The 17,634-nt window shown below is 52.1% G+C and overlaps 1 protein-coding gene across 1 annotated transcript in view; it reads left to right on the top strand.

Moving 5' to 3' along the window:
• The first annotated feature begins 1,823 nt into the window (after nt 1-1,823).
• The window catches only part of PTK7 (protein tyrosine kinase 7 (inactive)), a 37,236-nt gene continuing 21,425 nt past the window's right edge, over nt 1,824-17,634 (top strand). Inside the window, exon 1 of the mRNA XM_027906916.1 lies at nt 1,824-1,869. Within this exon, the coding sequence (XP_027762717.1) occupies nt 1,840-1,869 (30 nt within the window). The 5' untranslated portion in view covers nt 1,824-1,839. The remainder of the gene's footprint in view (nt 1,870-17,634) is intronic.

Below are 17,634 nucleotides of genomic sequence, written 5' to 3'. Positions count from 1 at the left end.
AAACATGTACTTCTGCAGGGCTGTGTTTAACTGGCTTGGTGTGAAGGGACTTGTGACTGCTTTCGACCCAGTTCCCAAGGCGTTTCCTCCTGCTGTGACTGAATGTGTGCTGTGTGCCTCACTGCCTGCTGCTGCTGCTGAAACTCTGGCTCTGGCCCCTTAGCCTTACATTGCAGCTTGAGGGTAGGAATGGGAGGAAGGCCAGGGCCAGCTCTGTGGTCTCACTGCCCTTTGCAGAACAGGAGGTTTCTGCCACTCCTTTCTTTAGTCAGATGCTGTTCACTGGCCTCTCCAGGCTGGCTTGCCCTCTGGCAGCAAGGAGTCTGGCTGCCTAGCTGGTGGCTGTAGGGAGAGTGGGGCTGAGCATGTTACACCCTTCTCTGCAAGGGAGCAAGGAAGCTTCAGGCAGAGTCTAGGCAAGCACAGCAAGGGCAGACAGTGGTTTCTTGGGTATCTTGTGGTGCAGTTCTTGTTCCTAGGGCACTAAAGGCAATTGGGACTGGGGAGATGAAGTGACAGCCTGCAGCTCTGAGGCTGATGTGGTAAATGTTCCTCAGACAAGTCATGATACCTGGGTCAGCAGCGCTGAACTCACCTCCCCTCCTGGAAAAAAGCAGTAATTCCCTTATGTGAGGCTAGGGTCAGGTGGCTCAGTATCAGTGGGAGAGAAAGTGCCAGCGTGTATGGGACAGAGACACTTTCTCTTACTACACATTAGCTGCTTTGCTTGTCCTGAGCTTGCAGGTTGAAATAAAACTTCCTTTCTAGAGCTTGTTGAGTAGGGTACCACTTCCTCTGAGGCTTCTCGGTCCCCAACCACAACCAGAACTGCTTTTGGTGGCAGGAGGTGATGGCTTCCTTACAAGAAGGGACTGGTCTGTGGTTACTGGCAAAGTTTCACGGCTGCATGCCCTGTGGGAGCAGCTCCGTGGTCTCCCAGGAGGTGGTAATGGAGGCTTCTGGTGCAGTGCCAGGGTGGCACTGCCACGCAGGGCAGCAGCACTCTCCAATCGTGTGCCACAGGTTTTGCTGAGTAAAGGCTTCAGCATCCTGTGGTGGATCCAGGGATGTTGGATCCTGTGAGCAGTGCTCACAGGGATGTTGTGTGCTTGATGGTGAGTCTTCCACGCAGGACTAAAAGCAGATAGTATTTTGGAGGCTCAACAAACCGGCTGGGAAGCTGGTGTTCAGAGCTACAGCTGCCAAAGCCCGTGTTGCAGAACTGCAGCACATTCTTAGCGGAGGCACTGGGTCGGGCAGAGGGGCCTGCAGCCTGAGCCCTGCAGATGGCCAGACCGGCTAATGCCTCGGCTCGGGCCCTGCAGAGGAGCAGCAAGGGGCAGGCAACGCGCTTCTTGTGCGTGAGGCTGTGTCCCGCCCTCTGCCCCTAACAGGGCGTGAAGCCCCTGGATCCCTGCCGCCCAAGTGCCTTCACAGGGTCTCTCAGCGATACAGACCGGAGCTCCTGCCATCAATTTAAGAGCCCGACTACGAGGAGCCCCTGGGCAGGAACGGAGCTCTGTCGCCTCTTCGCTGCTCCGGGCACGCCGTGTTCGGCAGGAGCAGCGCTCCCGGCGCGGCTCTCCCGATGCCAGGGAGGCTCTGCGGGGACGGCGCCGGCCAGCCCCTCGCATCGGGCACCGCCATGGCAGCACGGGGGGTCCGAGCTCGGCACCGCCCGCGGTACTCCGCTCCTCCCGACCCCACCCGGTTTCCGGTGGCTGCCCCTCCCCCGGAACCCCTCCTGGCGGCGGGCGGGGCGGCGGCGGCGGCGGCATGGCTGGGGGCGGGCGGGCGCGCTGACCGGCGCGGCGGCGGCGGCGGCGAGGGGCGCGGAGGATGGCGGCGGTGCGGGCGCTGCTGGTGCTGCTGGTGCTGGGTGAGTGCGGGCCAGGGTAGCCGCCGCAGCCTTCCTCGCCCCGGGAGTGCGGGTCCCGGCGGCCGGGTGGGGGCAGAGGGGCTTCGCGCCCCTTCCCGCGTCCGTAGATGGGCCGCGGTGGGGACGGCGGGGGGGCCCTGCGGCTGCCGCCGCCTCCGAGGCTGAAGGAGGTGCGGCGGTCTCCGGGGCCGAGCCTCCAGTGGTCTGTGCCCCCTCGGGTTGGGGAGGGGGCCTGCGGGGCTCCGGCGCGGAGCAGGGGCTGCGTGGGGCCCTGTGTGTTCCAGCCCGGGGGCGGCCGCGCCCCCGCCCCGCGCAGCCCCTGGAGCCGCCGGGGCGCCTCGCCCGGCTCTTCTTCCCCGGCGTGCGCCGGCTCGCCCTGCCCGCCCGCTCCTAGGGGGGAGCGTCGTGCCTAAATCCACAGGGATGCAAATGCGCCAGACATTTGCCGCCTGGGAGATGGCGAGCAGGCGTTCCCGGAGCAGCCGCGCTCCGGGGAGGACTCCCGGAGGCCCCTCTAGCGAGGCTTGGCCCCGACCCGCGCCCCTCCGGACTCCGCGGGGAAAGCTGAGACTGGGAAGGCTGTTTGTGTGCAGTGGTGGGTGGTTTTCCTCTGAAATGTGATCAGATCAAAACTCGGAGAACAAACAGTGGGCACGCGGGGGGGTTCCACCCGTGGAGATTGACCTCCCGGCTGCTGGAGGCGTTTTGTCCCTCGCTGAGCGCATCTGGATGAACCCTCTCCCCCCTCCCCCCGTGCCACCCTCCTTGCCGTGTAGAGTGCGAGCCAGCCTCCCTGCCCTGTCCTAGCTCTGCGGCCCGTTGATTTTCCTGGCTGCTGCCTTTCACATTGTCCAACTCCAGCCACAAAGCCCAGACCCACCTTCCCTCGCTCTGTTTCGTGGTGTTTCTCCCCGCTGGCCTCTTAGCACCGTTTCCCTTGTCTGAGGAGACCAAGGTCTTGGCTGAGGCGTGAGAGCCGCAGGGGCTGTGAGCTGTTTTCCAGCCTGGCTTTGAAAAGTCCCACGGCTGCCCCGTAACAGGCTACTTTGTTTCTTTGCTTGGGAGCCCTGCAGGTGGGGAGGGTCCTGCGTGCTTCTTGTAGCCATTTGCAGTCCCTGCTGTCTCACGGTGCACAGTTGTAGAGATTACTTTCCAGTTTCTGCTGCGAAATCAAGAGCAATCTTAGTTTAGCACCTGGGTAGGATACTGCCTCTGAGGGAAAGATATCTATAGCGCTTCTGCCCTTCCATATCTGGAGGTGTGGCTGAGCCGTGCTGCCAGGCGGTAAGTATTGTCCAATTTACAGCTGATAAGCACGAAAAGCAACGCTTACTTAGCTGATTAGCACCGTGATTGCGGCGTGCCTTGGCAGCCTCCTGGGAAGGCTGTTTCTGGAGGGGGAGTGCATGCTTAGCTTGGGCCTTGGTTTGAAGCCACAGGGCCCTGTGAACCTGACACAGCATTCACCTAGCTGCCAGCAGGCCACTACATCCCACAGCTGGGATGTGCAGACCTGCCTGTGAGGGCTGTCTGCCGCCTTTCCTACCAGCACACTCCACTCTACAGCTGCTGGAGTTTCTGTGCAGCTCCAAGCATTTACACTCCTCCTTGTTTCTCTTGCTGGACAGGACCATGTCCTACAGCACTGGGAGGAACACGCTGCTGTTGGGCTCACGGTCACAAAAAAATCTCAGATGGCGAAACATAGTTTGACATCTAGGTTTTTACGGGCTAGTGGTAAGTTTTATGGGCTGCAGGGCATTCTCTTCCTTTGCCTGTAGATGCTGTTTGGAAAGAGCACGGCGCAAAGACCTGTGAGGCCTGGAGGCTCATGCAGATCCTTTGCCATGTGTTTCAGAAGTGCTCCGTGCCTGGACTGCTGGTCCTTGTTCCTCCATTTCCGTTGTTCAGTGAAGCTGTGATCTTTCTGGCAGTGGCACTGCAGCATGCCAGATGTGTGCTGACTTCTGCTGGAACATCTGGTTGAAATGCTAGCAGAGGAAATATTTGCTGAGTCAACTTTTCTTTAAAGTGAAAAAAGCCCCAAAAGGTTGATTTTGTTCTGGAAATGCCTCCGTATCCTGTGGTGAGCTCTATGTTTCTGTATGGCAGTACTTTTCTCATGTTTGCTAGCGAGCCTGGTCTTGAAAATTTCTGAAGATGGGAATGATCTGATCCCCCTTAGGACTTGGCTGTGTTCAGATGGGGCTCTAGGCAGGCTGGAACCCCAATGTGGCAGGAGCTTCAAAGGCACAGCAGCTCCATAGTCGTGGCCATAGGCACTTCTTTGTCTGCACAGTGGGGTCCTGAACCACTGTGAGCTGGCACTGATCAGAGGGTTGTCATGTTCTGCATCCTTTAAAGATGTTCTCTGAGCTCTTAATTGATCTGGAATGAAGCCGTCTTCTGAAGGCAGATGGGCAGACTTTTAAACTGCTTGAAGCACCCTGTATTTAGTTGCGTGCTGGGTGATGAACACTTGGCCGACTGACAATATGTTTCCTCTCGGTCTGCTGAATACCTCTTGCTCAAAGGAGGCAAGTGGATGGCAGCTCATATCTGCTAGTGGGTCAGATGTTTGGCCAAGGCCTGGTCCATGTTGCATTGGTATATGTGTCCTAGGAGGGCAGGGTGGACTTTTTCTAGAGGCCATGGAGCTCAAGGGGAATAGAGGAAAGAAGGTAGGAAGAGAAGAGCCTGACTTTGGGGCAATGGACAAGAATGCAAGGGCCAGTTTGACTGTGAGCGATAAGGCACTTCAAAAAGATTTGAAGGCTGTGAGGCCTGGTTACAGGTATTTGCTAGGGGATCTTTACACTAATATTTTTCTTACCTTCTTTTCAATTTATCTGCTATTTAAGTTGCAAAGATCAAAGCTGTATTCCAGCATGCTCACGTGGACTTAAGTAAATAGCTGGACCTAGTACACCTCTTTCCAGTGAATAAACACTCTTTCCTCTCTGAACATTTTCAAGCATACCTCTCAGGCCTGGAATGCAAAATATTTCACATTAGCAGTGGGTGTTTCCACTACTTTCGATATTTGGGAACTTGGAACAAATGCTTATTTAGCAGAGGACAAACTTAGTTACAAACGTACTCTTTGTGAAGGCGGTTGCTGCTGCGGTGTTTGCAGGGAAATTCCCCTGAGATTGGGGGACATGCGATTGTTTGTCCAGACCACAAGGAGCAGTTCTAGTTCTCCTAACGTGGTCTCCCAGGCTGGGACAGGCAGCTCTTTAAAAGCGTGGAGGGCAGCGAGACCAACAAGATGCTTGGCAGATGCACAGGAACATTTTTCTTGGTGAGGTTTAAGTTGCACAGGGTGTTAACTTTGGGTTTGGTGGGGTTTGCAAAGGCTGTGAACCAGCACAGTGGATTTTGCTGTGTAAGTGAAAGAGGCAGGCCCACAGGTGAACACCTTTGGCATGGCATACCTCCTGGAGAAGGCTGATAGTGCCTGATGTGGGAGAAAGGCATCTGTAGTGTTTTTTACCTTTATAAGAAATCAACTGTGTCTTGAGGAAGAGGGGCAGGAGAGATGAAGAAATGACGATTTGACAACTGACCGAAAGAAAGACCAGCAAAGTGGTTCTTGGGCCTCAGTGTACATTTCAACATGGCAGAGGTGCCAAGGTGGGTGGCCTGATTCCGTGTCGGGCTTCTTGCTTGGAAGATGTTGGGAGGTGTCATCTGAGAGCTACTTGTGAGTGCTTTGTAGTCTGCTAGAAGAGCAGATGTTGTATTGCGCAGTGGGGTTAAAAGGTAGTGTACCTTATGTACTGGCTTGCCTGAAATAGGCAATCCTACTGCTGGACATGGAAGGATTTGTTTTCTGAGAGAGACTTTATAGGAAGGAGGTAGGGATGCTGCTGATTTTCAGGTTTTTCATATGCTGCTAGAGCAGCAGCCACTCCTTGGGCTTTGCCGTAGTTTGGAGGCTCCGCCTGTGGTTCACGTCTTGTGAGCTTTCAGCAGTCCAGAAATGTTGTGTATCTCTTGCGTTTTTAGGGAGGTTGTTCAGAGGGAGTTGCAAGTAAGATGGGGGACCCTGGGGTCTTTTAGAAACCTGTTTGCTTGCTTCCTAATGCCAAAGCTATTGAACCACAGCACAAGGAAGCAAGCACATTGATTTTGGAGGATGTGGCCAGTTCGGAGTCCTGTACTTCTGCCTCCTTCATCCTACCAGACCCTGTCAGGATTTGCTGTGCTGGTTGTGTTGATGAGCTGTCGGCTCTCTTCTTTTCCCTGCCTGTCACTGTGAGATCTGATCCAGAGGTTGCTTTCCTGCACTGTGAGGGAACAGTGTCCAGTCACCTCTCTAGTCATACAGGGCCAGCAAATCCACCTTTGCACTGCAATGGGAACTGTTGCTGTTTGGTTTAGAAGACAGCTGATGTCCCTAAAAAAGGACCAGACTGAAGGATCATCATTCTGGAAAAGACCATCTCCTATTTCACTCTTCCTGTGCTTTCTGAATATATATATATATATCACTTTGCAGGCAGTAGAAAGCAAAAGAGGCTTGTAAGGTATATTGTTTTATGGATGTAGGTTGGTTTGCGAACGAGACCAGAATCCAGCTTTGCAGGAGGCACACGAGTGTCAAGAAGTGAAGTACTGGAAGAATAGGTGTCTGGGGTTTCTTCTGGAAATGGGCAAATGCTGGTTGTAATCTTGTGGGCTCTTAAGGATGGAGGCGCATTCGGTGTTTTAAGCAGCTGCAACTCTCCATGTCCAGCCTGTGGATCTGGGTGCTGCTTAAACAGAGGTTGAATAGGTTTGTCCAGTATTCCCTCTTGCCTCTGCTTTGGTGCATTGCAGCATGGTGAGGATGAACCCGTGCCACCCTGTCAAGACAAGGACTCCATTTCTGGTTATTCCTTTGTTCCAGGGAAATACTTGGCAGCAAGCACTGTTCTGTGTTTACCTGTGTCTCCTTTTAATCTGTGCAGCCCTTGCTGAGTAGCTGTGGAAGATCTTCAAGCCAAACACAAGTGGTCTTTGTTTCAAAGCATCAATTTGTGTTGGCAGCCAGGTCTGCAGCGCATGTGCTTTTCATTGACTGCTGCTTCAGCTCCATTTCTCACTCTTGCCATCTCTTTTTTAAACTTAATACAAAAATGTTTTTCCTGAGCTTAGAAGGTTGAGCTGTACAGTACTTCTAGTCTTAATTTAAGCCCTGACATTTTCAGGGAAGTGGTCTGTTCTGTGACCAGACAGAGACTGCTTCCCTCTGCTCTGAGAAGTAACTAATACATGCTGTCTGATCAACAAAGATAGAAGCAAGGGAGCACTTCAGAGTGGTTTACAAGTTTCTAAAAGCCTGTTCTGTGTGCCTGGGATGAGGACTTCTGGTGTGCCTGCCCAGCTCTGACCACTCCCGAGCTTGCTTGTCTTAGAGTAGTTGATGGGTAGATGCTTTTGTTGATACACTTTGCAGACTGTTAGTGCCTGAGGCTGCTCCTTTTATTTGATTAGCTTTCAAAAATCCATCCTCTATTCTCTGATTTTTGCCCCTCTGCAATTGTTCTGCAAGAGCTTCTTGTGAAAATGTATTCTAATCCTTAAACTTATGGGTGAGATATCCAGGCAAAGGCCTATGTTGCTACTTAAAACATTTTTATTGGTAGTGAACAGATGACTGCTGAGGTGTTCAGGTGTCCCAGAGAGTAGAATGAAAGCTAGCTGGGTCCAACTGCAAAATTCGGGATGGAACAGTGCAATGAGGAGTACTCATGAAGTCCTGTCCCCTTGCACAGCAGGTCCACACAGACCGTGTGTCTGGAGAGGAGGCATGACTGTTTTTAAACTGCTGATTCCTTATATGAGATGGTGCTTGCCAGTGGGATACCAATGGTCTGTCTTCTTGTCAAATTAAGGTCTGATTTGAATGGAACAGGCAGGAAATTCGGTGTTTGTGGGTTGGAGTGTACACAGGGCCCCTGAGTGTGCGTGAATTGAATCCACCACTGTCAGATGGCCTGGACCTCTGTGAGGTTGAGATGTCTTGGATTGATGCTTGTATTGTGCGGGATGATGAATGAAGAAAACCGATAGGAGTAGATTTCTGTCTGGAAAATGGTGTGACACATTTGATATCAGGGCATGAACCTTTCCTCTCAGGAAGGCAAGATGTTGCATGCTGGGAGAAAGTGATGACACAGGATTGCTGTGTGTGCTGGGAGCTGGTGCAGAAAGGGGCTAGAGCTTAAGTGAGTGAGGATTACAAGTCTCCTTGTATTTCAGCCCCTGTTTGACCTATGTTCAGTTCTTAGGTGACTTCTCTCCAGGAAGACAGCAGTATCTGTGAGTGCTGTGCACTCAGGCCTCAGTGCTGATTGCAGATGTTTGTTTCCAGAGCTGCTCTAAGGTGACAGGCTTTATAACTTTTCTTCTCTTGTGATGCTGTGTGAAATGAGGTTTGTCCCAGCATCAGGATTTTACACCCTGAATAGCAGCCAAGACAACACCCTACTGCAGTCGATTTGGGCACACTGGCAAGTTGGCTCTGTCCTCCATCCCCCCAGAAAGCCAGACGAGTCTGTCCCCAGAGCCATGGCATGTGAAGGCTGAGTACCCTTCTGGCTGCAAAGGGGTGGCTTATTTGCCTCTGGGCAGCCCTTCAGGGGGTTGGTTGTCCTTGCTGTCCAGTGATGTTGGCATAAGATAGGCGCAGTATTGCTTAAGACCAACTATGAATGTGCTCCTCACTACAGTTGCTCATTGGCTTCTTCAAGAGCACAAAGGAAGATTGATTCAAACCATACAGTGGCTCTCCAAATGGTTAAAGGCAGGACAAGCTGTGGCTTGCAAGTTCCTTTATTGTTCTCTGTGCATCGTGCTTTGGTGTGTGTCCTGGCTCTGCGGGGGCAGCCCTTCCCTCACGTGGCATGGATTGATGGGTGCTCCATGGTGCTGGCTCTGCTGAAGTCACTGGCAGTGCCTGTATCTGTGGGAGGCTTTCATGGGGGAAAAGGTTATGGCTTTTGTCTTTCCCAGCAAAGACAGGACCAGAGAAGATAAAAACAGCTGGTCTTATAGGGTGCCACACAGGGCAGTGCATCCAGTGCTCCTTAACTGTTCATGGGAGCATAGATGGGTCTGTGCTGGTGAGCACAAGTCATTTAGTTGCCTCTGCCAAGGGGCCAACGCTGTAAGTCTCCTTCAGCAGTTGCAGGAATTCTGCAATTTGTCTTAGACCAAAGGGGTTGGACTTGATGATCTTGGGGGTCTTTTCCAACCCAATCTATTCTATGATTCTATGATTCTATGAAAATAGCCCCTTGTGAGTTACTTGATGTTCTTTGTTTCTATCCGTCTGTACTGCTTGCTGTAAATGCTGTGAGATTGGGACACATCTGGGCACCTGGCAGGTGCTATGGGAGTGGCCAGTTCCTGGGCTGAGCTGCCTCCTGTAGCAGTGAGATGGCAGTGAGATCTTGTTTTGTGATCACTCTTTCCTCCAGCTAGGTTTGAACAGTTCTATATCCACCATATTCCAAGCAAAAACTGAGTTCCAAAGGCAACACTTTTTTTTTTTTTTTTTTTTTTCCTCTGCTGAGTTCACTCCCGATGTCTCTCCCTGATGTTTTGTGTATGTGCTTGCAGCCTTCAGAAGTGGAAGTGGAAGAGCTGCTTGCTGGGCCCTCACCAGCGTTGGCCCTCCTGCCCTGGTCCTGCCTCTGTCTTGCTGCCTCATTCTGGCCCAAGTGCAGTTGTTCCTTTTCCAGCTGTGCCTCCTGTCTCCCCTTCTTCCTGATTCCTCTTCTGTATCCGTACCCACCATGGCATGCTGTGCCCCCTTCTCAGGCTTTGCTGTTGCTTGCTTTCCCTCCAATCCCTGCCTCTGGGCACTGCTGTTCCGCCAGGTGTGGCTGTGGCTTCCTCATCCCATCTTGAGATCACCTTTGTCTCCTTGAGCCAGGCCCCCAGTTTGCTGTGGCTGGTGAGAAATCAGAGCAGGGCTGGTGCAGGGCTGCTGAGATGTTCAGGTGGATCTTGGAAATCACAAGTCTTTTTTGAAAAGAATTCTTCCTCTTAGCTGAAGAAACGTCTCAAAGCCGTGTGGCCTGAAGGAGAAACCATTAATCTGAATGGTTAACATTTTGGCAAGGAAATAACAAGAGCATCGTACTGGGCATTGTTCAGCATCACATTTTGTTTCTGTGGCCTTTCTGGGATTTGGCCCTGCTTCTCACTGGCTGAGGATCCATTCCTGCAGACAAAGGCCTGTCATGGATTTGATGGAGCAATCCATTTTACCTGGGTTACTGAGTGATCAGCCAGGCACCTGCAGACATTTCAGCACATCTTCTTGCTCTCCAGGACCTGTTGGGTGTCTGTTGCCACTGCTTGTGTGCTACCTTAGCATTTGATTGCCTAGGATGTCCGGGTACTCTTCACACTGGTAGATTAGTGACTGTCCAGTAAGAATTACTTGCTGTCCAGATTTATTGGAAATTAGCTTTTTTACTGCAATGGAGGAAAGCACTTGTTTTTCAAGGAGATCTGGTTAGCATGAATTTCTGTCTCAGTGAGTCTGTTAAAGCCAAGCCTTTCTTTGATTTGACACTGGGGCTTTGCATTAGCTCTGTTTAGAGCAAGTGTTCTGCCTAGTTATTGATTTGTAAAATATTCCAGAAAGTGTCCTGCTTGCTAATTCTTCTCCCTCAGTGACTTTTTTCCATTTTTAGCTGAGATAATGTAGCAATGTCTCATAGAGAAGCTACCTTTTAATTAATATTGCATGAGCAGAGGAAATATTAGCTTCTCTCTCTACTTTCCTATACTTGTGGCTTTTAATATAGATTCATAAATGACTTCAATGAAAATAAACAAGGAGCTATTCTTCTCTATGCCCTCTTGGCTTTCAGAGGTGATACTGCAGGTTCAGCCTGCCTGGTGATGTTTCTCCCAGCAAGAAAAGTTATGGACCACAGTGCTTCCCTGCACAGCTGTAAATGATGATTGTGAAATGAGACTGATCTTCAGCTTTCCGGCAATGGAAAGAGATGGATATAGGAGAAGTCTGCAGACCTGTAGGACATAGTGGGAGACAGATACGGGGAGTTGTGGATGATATTTTGTAGCCCGGTAGCGGTCAGTGCCACAGAGACGAAAAATGGATGTGCAGTGCACAGCAGGCAGTATTTGTGAACTAGTATTCCTGAAATGCTTGTGAGGGTTGACAAAGAAGTCATACAAACCCAGTGAGAAGCCCTGGGCAACCAGTCCATCCTCTTCAAGCTTCAGAGGCAGCCAGGGGTCAAAACCCAACAGTACAGAGCCCATATAAATAGACACCAATGCAGCTAATGGAGTGGGGCCTATTTCAGGTGTCTCCTCAGTGCCTTTTTGTAGCAATTTTTAGTTTGCAGCACTGCGGTGGCTGCTAGGAAAAGCTCGAGTGGATTTGTTGTGAATACCTTTCTTGGGAGCTTCTTCCCTTCCTGTGTGAGGGGAGCAAACAGGTTAAACCTTCAGTAAACCAAGTGGCAAAGCAGGATGCTCCAGAGACTCACTTACCTCCAGGGGGACCCACAGTGCAGCTGTGCTCCATGGGGGGTGCAGCAGTAGGATTACTCCTGATCTACTGTTGTATGTGGCATTTCCCAACCTCTGCCTTCTTGCTCCTGGGAAGGCGGAGTGGCTGAGAGCATGCTTGTGGGTGGGCTATGCAGAGGCAGCAGCGTGAAGGGGTACACATCCCTGGAGCAGTTGCCAGCACATGGATGTCGTTTTCAAGACTATGGCACGGGATGAACCATTTCTCCCATGAGCTGTAAGCTGTCTGGAGAGCTTGGCCAGCTGGATCTGCCTGGCTTCATGGCAAATCCATCTGAGTCTCTACAGGCAGATAACTAAGGGAAACTTAGCTGTAAATATACTGCCATGACCTGGAGAGAGATTTAAAATATTTATCCTAGAGCAGAGCTTGGGATATAAATAAGCTCCCTGTCTGTTTCCCTGCACGCAAGGCTCAGAAGTGCAGCTGTCCCTTTGTCCCCAGCTCTGGAAGTCCTCTTTGGGACTGGCAAGTTGCTCATGGGTGTCCATATGGATAGTGTAAACATGTAGCTGACAGCAAAATGGAGAGGGTATTTGCGCTAGTGTGGATGTGAGTTCTTGACTGCACTTTCTGTCCTCTTGTTGCCCCTTCCCCCCCCTGCTGCTGTCCCTGCAGTCAGGGTGTTTGTGGAGTTTGTTGGTGAGCTATGTCTTGGGGTCTGGCCGGGTAGGGTTGTAACCCTCCCCCTTGGCCTCCTGAGCAAGCAAGATCTGCAAGACATGCAAAGTGTATCCAAAGGCCAGCACAGGTTTGGGTGGTACTGGGGAGGTTTTAATCCTTTCAGTGGGTTTGGTGGCTGCATGCAAAGAAGCAGCTCACTCAAGCACTTTCAGTGCCAAATATGCTTCATTCTCCAGCAGTCTGGGGAGAGCAAATAGGCCTTGCTGGCAGGAGTGCATTGTGCCCAGTCCAGCCTTGGCTCAGGTGGTGAGTAGGCACCTTGTTGTGTGGAGAGAACCTGGCTCTGAGCAGCAGCTTTGTCTTTTCCTATGGTGTATTGATGAAGCAACTGGCTTAGCTTGCAGGCCCCATGTGCATGCTGCTTCTCTTTGCACTGCTTCCCTTGCCCTGGCCTCTTCCCACCCCCACCCCCCACCCTTTTGTCTCTGCAGCCTGAGTTTCCATTCTCTGGAGTGGCTGGCTGGGGCTCCTGTTTGCTGAAGGGAAGTGCCAGACAGTTTTATGGAACTTCTTCTGGTTTTTCCCATCATCTGGAAGAGTGTTTCAGCTGGAACAAGAAAAACGTGAAGCCCTGGCCAGAAGCTCCATCCACACACACAGTTCTGATGTGGGGGAATCCCTCTTGGCTGGGCTTGGGAGGGCAGGAACAACGTCAGCCTTTGGCCCTCAGCCCAAGGGAAGGGATGTGAGGATGGATCAGCAAGCATTTGTATGATACCTGGAGGTGCTGGCCCCAGCTACCACGGGACGAGCTCTGAGCCACACAGACCTTGTGGGTGCAGCAATGCAGCCTCGTTGCCACAGGGCCTCCCCTTGCCTCCAGCTCAGGAATGCTGAGCCAGCTCTGCTGCAGCTCTTTCCTGCTGACAGGACCTGCCTGGCTGTTCAACACCGCCGAGCTCTCCTCTACCATCAGAGGCGTTTTGCTTGGTGAAGACCTTTGCATTCTCACATATCCCATTGTGGCAGAAGTGTCATTGTTCAAGGCCACTGCACAGGAAGCATGCGGTTCATCCTGGCTCCACTTGGCATCTGTCTACCATGTTTCCTGTAGCGAGAGAAAAGTGCAATACCTGTGCTGTGCTGGCCAGGGAGCTTAGCCTTCAGATCGCTGTCTCCAGCCTGCCACATGCTGCCAGAAGTAATCATCAGCTATTTGTGAAGAAGCCAGAGAATTGCTCAAAGGCTCAGAGCAAGCCTGGGAGAGTCAGTTGGCAAGACTGGTGGGTGCAGCAAGCCTGCAGTGGTGCTGAGTCGCCCTTAAAACGTTTGTGTTTCTCACTGGGGCTTGGCAATGCAGCTGGCAATGTCTGCTTGGGAGCCTTTGGTTGGTGTGCCATTAAAGATGGTTTCATTGAGCCAGCAGGATTCCCATCTCCTGCACTAGGCTTGTGGCCTTCCTATTTCACTTACTGCTCTGTTTCTATTCATCTGCTATGAAGATGTTATCCTGGCCTTCCTGGGAGTCCTGTGGCGACCGCTGCCCGTGCTGCTCAGCAAGCAGGCATGGGCTCACTTGCCTGACCAAAGCAAGCTTCCTTCTCCATAAACCAGGAACCAAGAGGTGCAGACAGCTGCCAACATGCAGCTGTGCTTCAAGTGTTTGAGCAGGAGACGTGGTGAACTGGCTGCCAACTCTGCCCTGTTCTTCTCCCAGCTGCATGACTGCAGCACTGCACTCGTGGCTTGGGCTGGTTCTCTGGGCTGGGGGCTCAGGAGGGGTACCTGGGCTTTTCTTAGGGGCCTGGGACCACACTGGCCTCAGTGGCCCAACCGAATGGCATCCTTTTGCTGTGTCCAGACGTGTCTCCATGGGGAGATGCCAATGCCTCCTCTTGCAGTGCTTGCCAGGAGCCTGGGCGGCAGCCCTGCTGCTTGGAGCGGTGTCAACCTGCTCCCAGGGCAGACGAGGAGCTCCTGCAGTGCCAAGGCCAGTCGTTCTGGTTCAGCAGCCCCAGCTGTTTCGGGGAGCCAAGGAGCTTGGCTACCATGGGGACTCCCCTCTCTTGCTCCAGCTTTTTCCTGTTTGAGCAAGGTGGTGGGATGTTGGGAGAGACTGTAGGGCAAGGTACAGCTCAGCCGAGACACATCCTCCATAAAGACCACAAGTGAATCCTGCAGCCTTGGAGACAAACTGCGCAGCATGGTGTCAACCCTGCCAGCTTGGTTAAGCCTGCAGTGGAGTATTGGTTGGCATCAACCCTGCTGTGCTTGGGAATGAGTAGGAACCTCCCGAAATATTCCCATCACTCTGTGGCTGCAGAGTAGAACCGTTGTTTGCTGTTCTTGCTCCTTGTCAAATCAGCAGCAAGTTCTTGCCCCAGACCTTGCTCCCCACTACAGCCCTGTTCCTGACTGCACAGGGTATCACTGTGTGCTCTTGCTTTGGGGTGGCTGCTGCCTGGCTTTGAGCACACAGGGAGGCAGGGTCTCTGCTCACTTCTGGTAAGGGTGAAGGCAGGGAGCTATGAAAGTTAAGGGCTGCAGAGCTCCTATGGCATAGTTAGGAAACACGATTTGGGATGGTCTTGGAAGAAAGAAGCCTGAGGGATGTGTGGCTGGGGAGGGGGCTGGGATTCACAGGGTCTGGGCTGAGGAAGTAGAATGGGCAACGTAAGGAACAGAGGCAGGGAAGCCTCAAACTAGTTTGAACTGAGTGGGCGAGTGAGGTCAGGGCCAGGGTCTGTCTGTCCTGCCACATGCTGGCAGCCATCGGGAGGAGTCTGCGGCTGGTTACCTGGGCTCACTGTCCTTATGCTGAGCTTTTTTCTCAGTTATACTGGCCTTTTCTCCTGCAGCAGGTGTGTGAGCAGGACCTGCCTGCTTTGGGACTGGAGCTGTGTGTGGCAGCAAGCTTTTCCTATGGCCCAGCTGTACCCTAATGCGAGCTCCGCCTCAGTGTCTGCTCCAGCAATTGATTTACAGTGTACAAACCCCAGTGGCTTTGTTCTGGTTGCTTGTGATAATTGCTCAGAAGCTGGGCTTGGCCATTCCCACGTATGGGATCCCGGCCCTGGAAGGGCAGGGATCCCCCACAGCTTGCAGCTTCTTTGAACAGTTCTGGGGAGGCTAGTAGGAATTGCACTAAGTGGTTGCAGCTTTTTTTCCTTTTCCTTCCCCCCCGCCAGTTCTAAAGCTAGGTTTGAAGGGTAGAATTGGCTTCTTAATGTTTGCTTGGTTGTGCTCCACATGGAAAGCAGTGGAGAGAAGTGCTGTGGGCCACCCGAAGTGAGCTCAGACTGCAGTCCTGCAGCAGAGCAGTTGTCACTTGTTGGTAGGCCAGCAGCCAAGTTGTTTCCAAACAAAGGTTTACGTGTGCCATAAGTCATAGGACTCTTGGTGGGGTCCATGAGGGTGTCGGGGGCCAGGGCAGATGTAATCTTGAACTGGCGCACAGGAATGGAGCTGAGGAAAGAATGGACCAGTCTGCGGTTTCCATTTGGGACCCAAGCAAAACAGGCAAGTACTGTGGCTGTCCATGGAGGAAGTAGGAAGAATAGGAGGCATGGCCTGTGATAACTGGCATGAAGTGGTGGTGTGCAGACATCATGTCTCCTGCAAACATGGAGCAAAAGGGAGAGGTTTGGTAGTCGTCTGAGCAGACCCACACTCACAGCACAGCTATTGGATCCAGATGTGTGGTACAACTGTTGGGGCACAGAGATGATGTTTTCCCAATTTCATCATCATCTTGATCTACTTCTGGAGTTCCTAGGTGCTAGTCCAGTTCCTCCTGGCTCATGAAGCCAAAGTCACTCTAGCAGAGCATTTCTTGGAAACGCTGCTTTGAACCCACGATTGTTTTCCTGGGTGCGGTGAGTTTTTGGTTTTACTTTTAACTGGAAATGGGAAACAACATACATTTAAAAGGCTTATATGATGGGTGCCCAAAGACTTTCCGGATATTGGGCTTGGTCAGACCAAGTCTGCCATGTTCAGAGCTCCTTGCCTGAATGAAGCCGTTTCTGTCTGGCCTGTTGGGAGAGAGTGGTTTATCGCAACTCTGTCCATATGAGAGGCTTTCTCAACTGGAACCTCTTGCAGAAAGGAACGTGCTGGTTGGAAATCATTTGGAGATGCTAATATCACTGGCTGTTTGGCTTGGCTGCTGTTTCCACGGTATCTGCTGAGCAGTGGAATAAGCTGTGTGTGGAGCAGGCGTGCCCCGAGCAGCTGCTTTATGTGGCTGTAGGGACCAGCCCACAGGGCAGGGGATTGCTTGTGTTATTAAGCATTCATGATTTCTCTTGCCTGCTTCTACAGCTTCAGCTGGTGCAAATGAGCCTCCTGGCTCTGTATTTGTGACCAGGAAGGGAGGAAAAAGCTGACCCATGTGTTGTTCCCAGTTCTGGCATGCCAAAAATCTGCTTTTATAGGAGCATGTTCATAATGAACTGTGCCAGGAAACACATGGCTTGCTCGAGCCATGAATGGGAGGTCTGTATGGGGCCCTGTGCTCACTGAGAGCCTTGCAGGGACAAAGAGCAGATGCTGGCGTGCATTACTTGCTCTATAGCAGTCTGTATCCTGTGGGCCCCAGTGGACGGGAAGGAGGAGATGGCATCAAGATTTTAAGTGCTTGGTTGGTCCAGTGGTGGCAGAGAGGGCAGGACAAGAGGCCGGGTGAGTGGTTTTTACTGTGTGCTGCTCTTTGGGGCTCCCTTGGTCTAGAGTGGAGGCTGGGCAGGAAGGAGCTCAAGCACTGCAGGCAGGCAAAGAAGTGCTGCCGACAGCTTAGGATGATGATTGTGGATGGGGATGAGAGAGAACGGGAGAGATGTGTGAAACCCATTGGGCCCTCGGTATCCTATGGACAGTGTGACTGTGCCTCCTGTGCCTGGCTGCAGCAGGAAGAAAAGGCTGTGAGGTGAGAGTTACAGTCCTCAGGTTAGCAGCTCTTCAGTGTGTGGAATGTTGCTCCCCTGTAGGAGCTGCTGTCAAGCCTGCATGAGCTGAGCTGCTGGTGAGAAATGCACACCCAGCACATGAGGGGTTAAACCTGCCTGCAGGCAGTGGAGCCTTGTTCTGACAGGGGGCTTGGTGAGTCCTCTGGACCAGCAAGCTCAGGATGCTCCAGCTCAGTGATTTCATTGCCCGGCCTTTGGAAGCAAGCCAGGGCTTTGAACCCAGAGTCTGCTGCTCTTTGATCCAAGAGCGACTAAAAGCAAAGCCTAAGTACTAGAGCCATTCCTGAGAACTCGGCAACCGAAGGAATTACTGCCTGCAGACAGTGATGTTTAATAAATTACTCCTAAGGAAAAGACCTGTTTGATAACACTCTCGGGGAGCGTGTTATTGAAACCTGTGAGAGTCCTGGACTGCAAATCCTAATACCATCCCTGCTATGCCTTTTGTAGCCTTGGGATAGAGCACAGGTCATGGTCTTTTCTGAAAATATGCATATGGCTGCCTTTGACACTAGAGTTCTGCTGTGGCCCAATGTCTTCCTCATTGGGTGAATGGTGATAAATCAGTCTGTTTGGGCCTATCTGTGTCCACCCCA

The sequence above is a fragment of the Empidonax traillii genome, unplaced genomic scaffold, assembly GCF_003031625.1.
Source record: "Empidonax traillii isolate 1590-97213 ecotype Southwest subspecies unplaced genomic scaffold, ASM303162v1 scaffold1373:size132633, whole genome shotgun sequence".
Taxonomy (NCBI): domain Eukaryota; kingdom Metazoa; phylum Chordata; class Aves; order Passeriformes; family Tyrannidae; genus Empidonax; species Empidonax traillii.
Note: the sequence above shows the minus strand (reverse complement) of the source record. Positions and strands in the feature narration are given on the sequence as shown.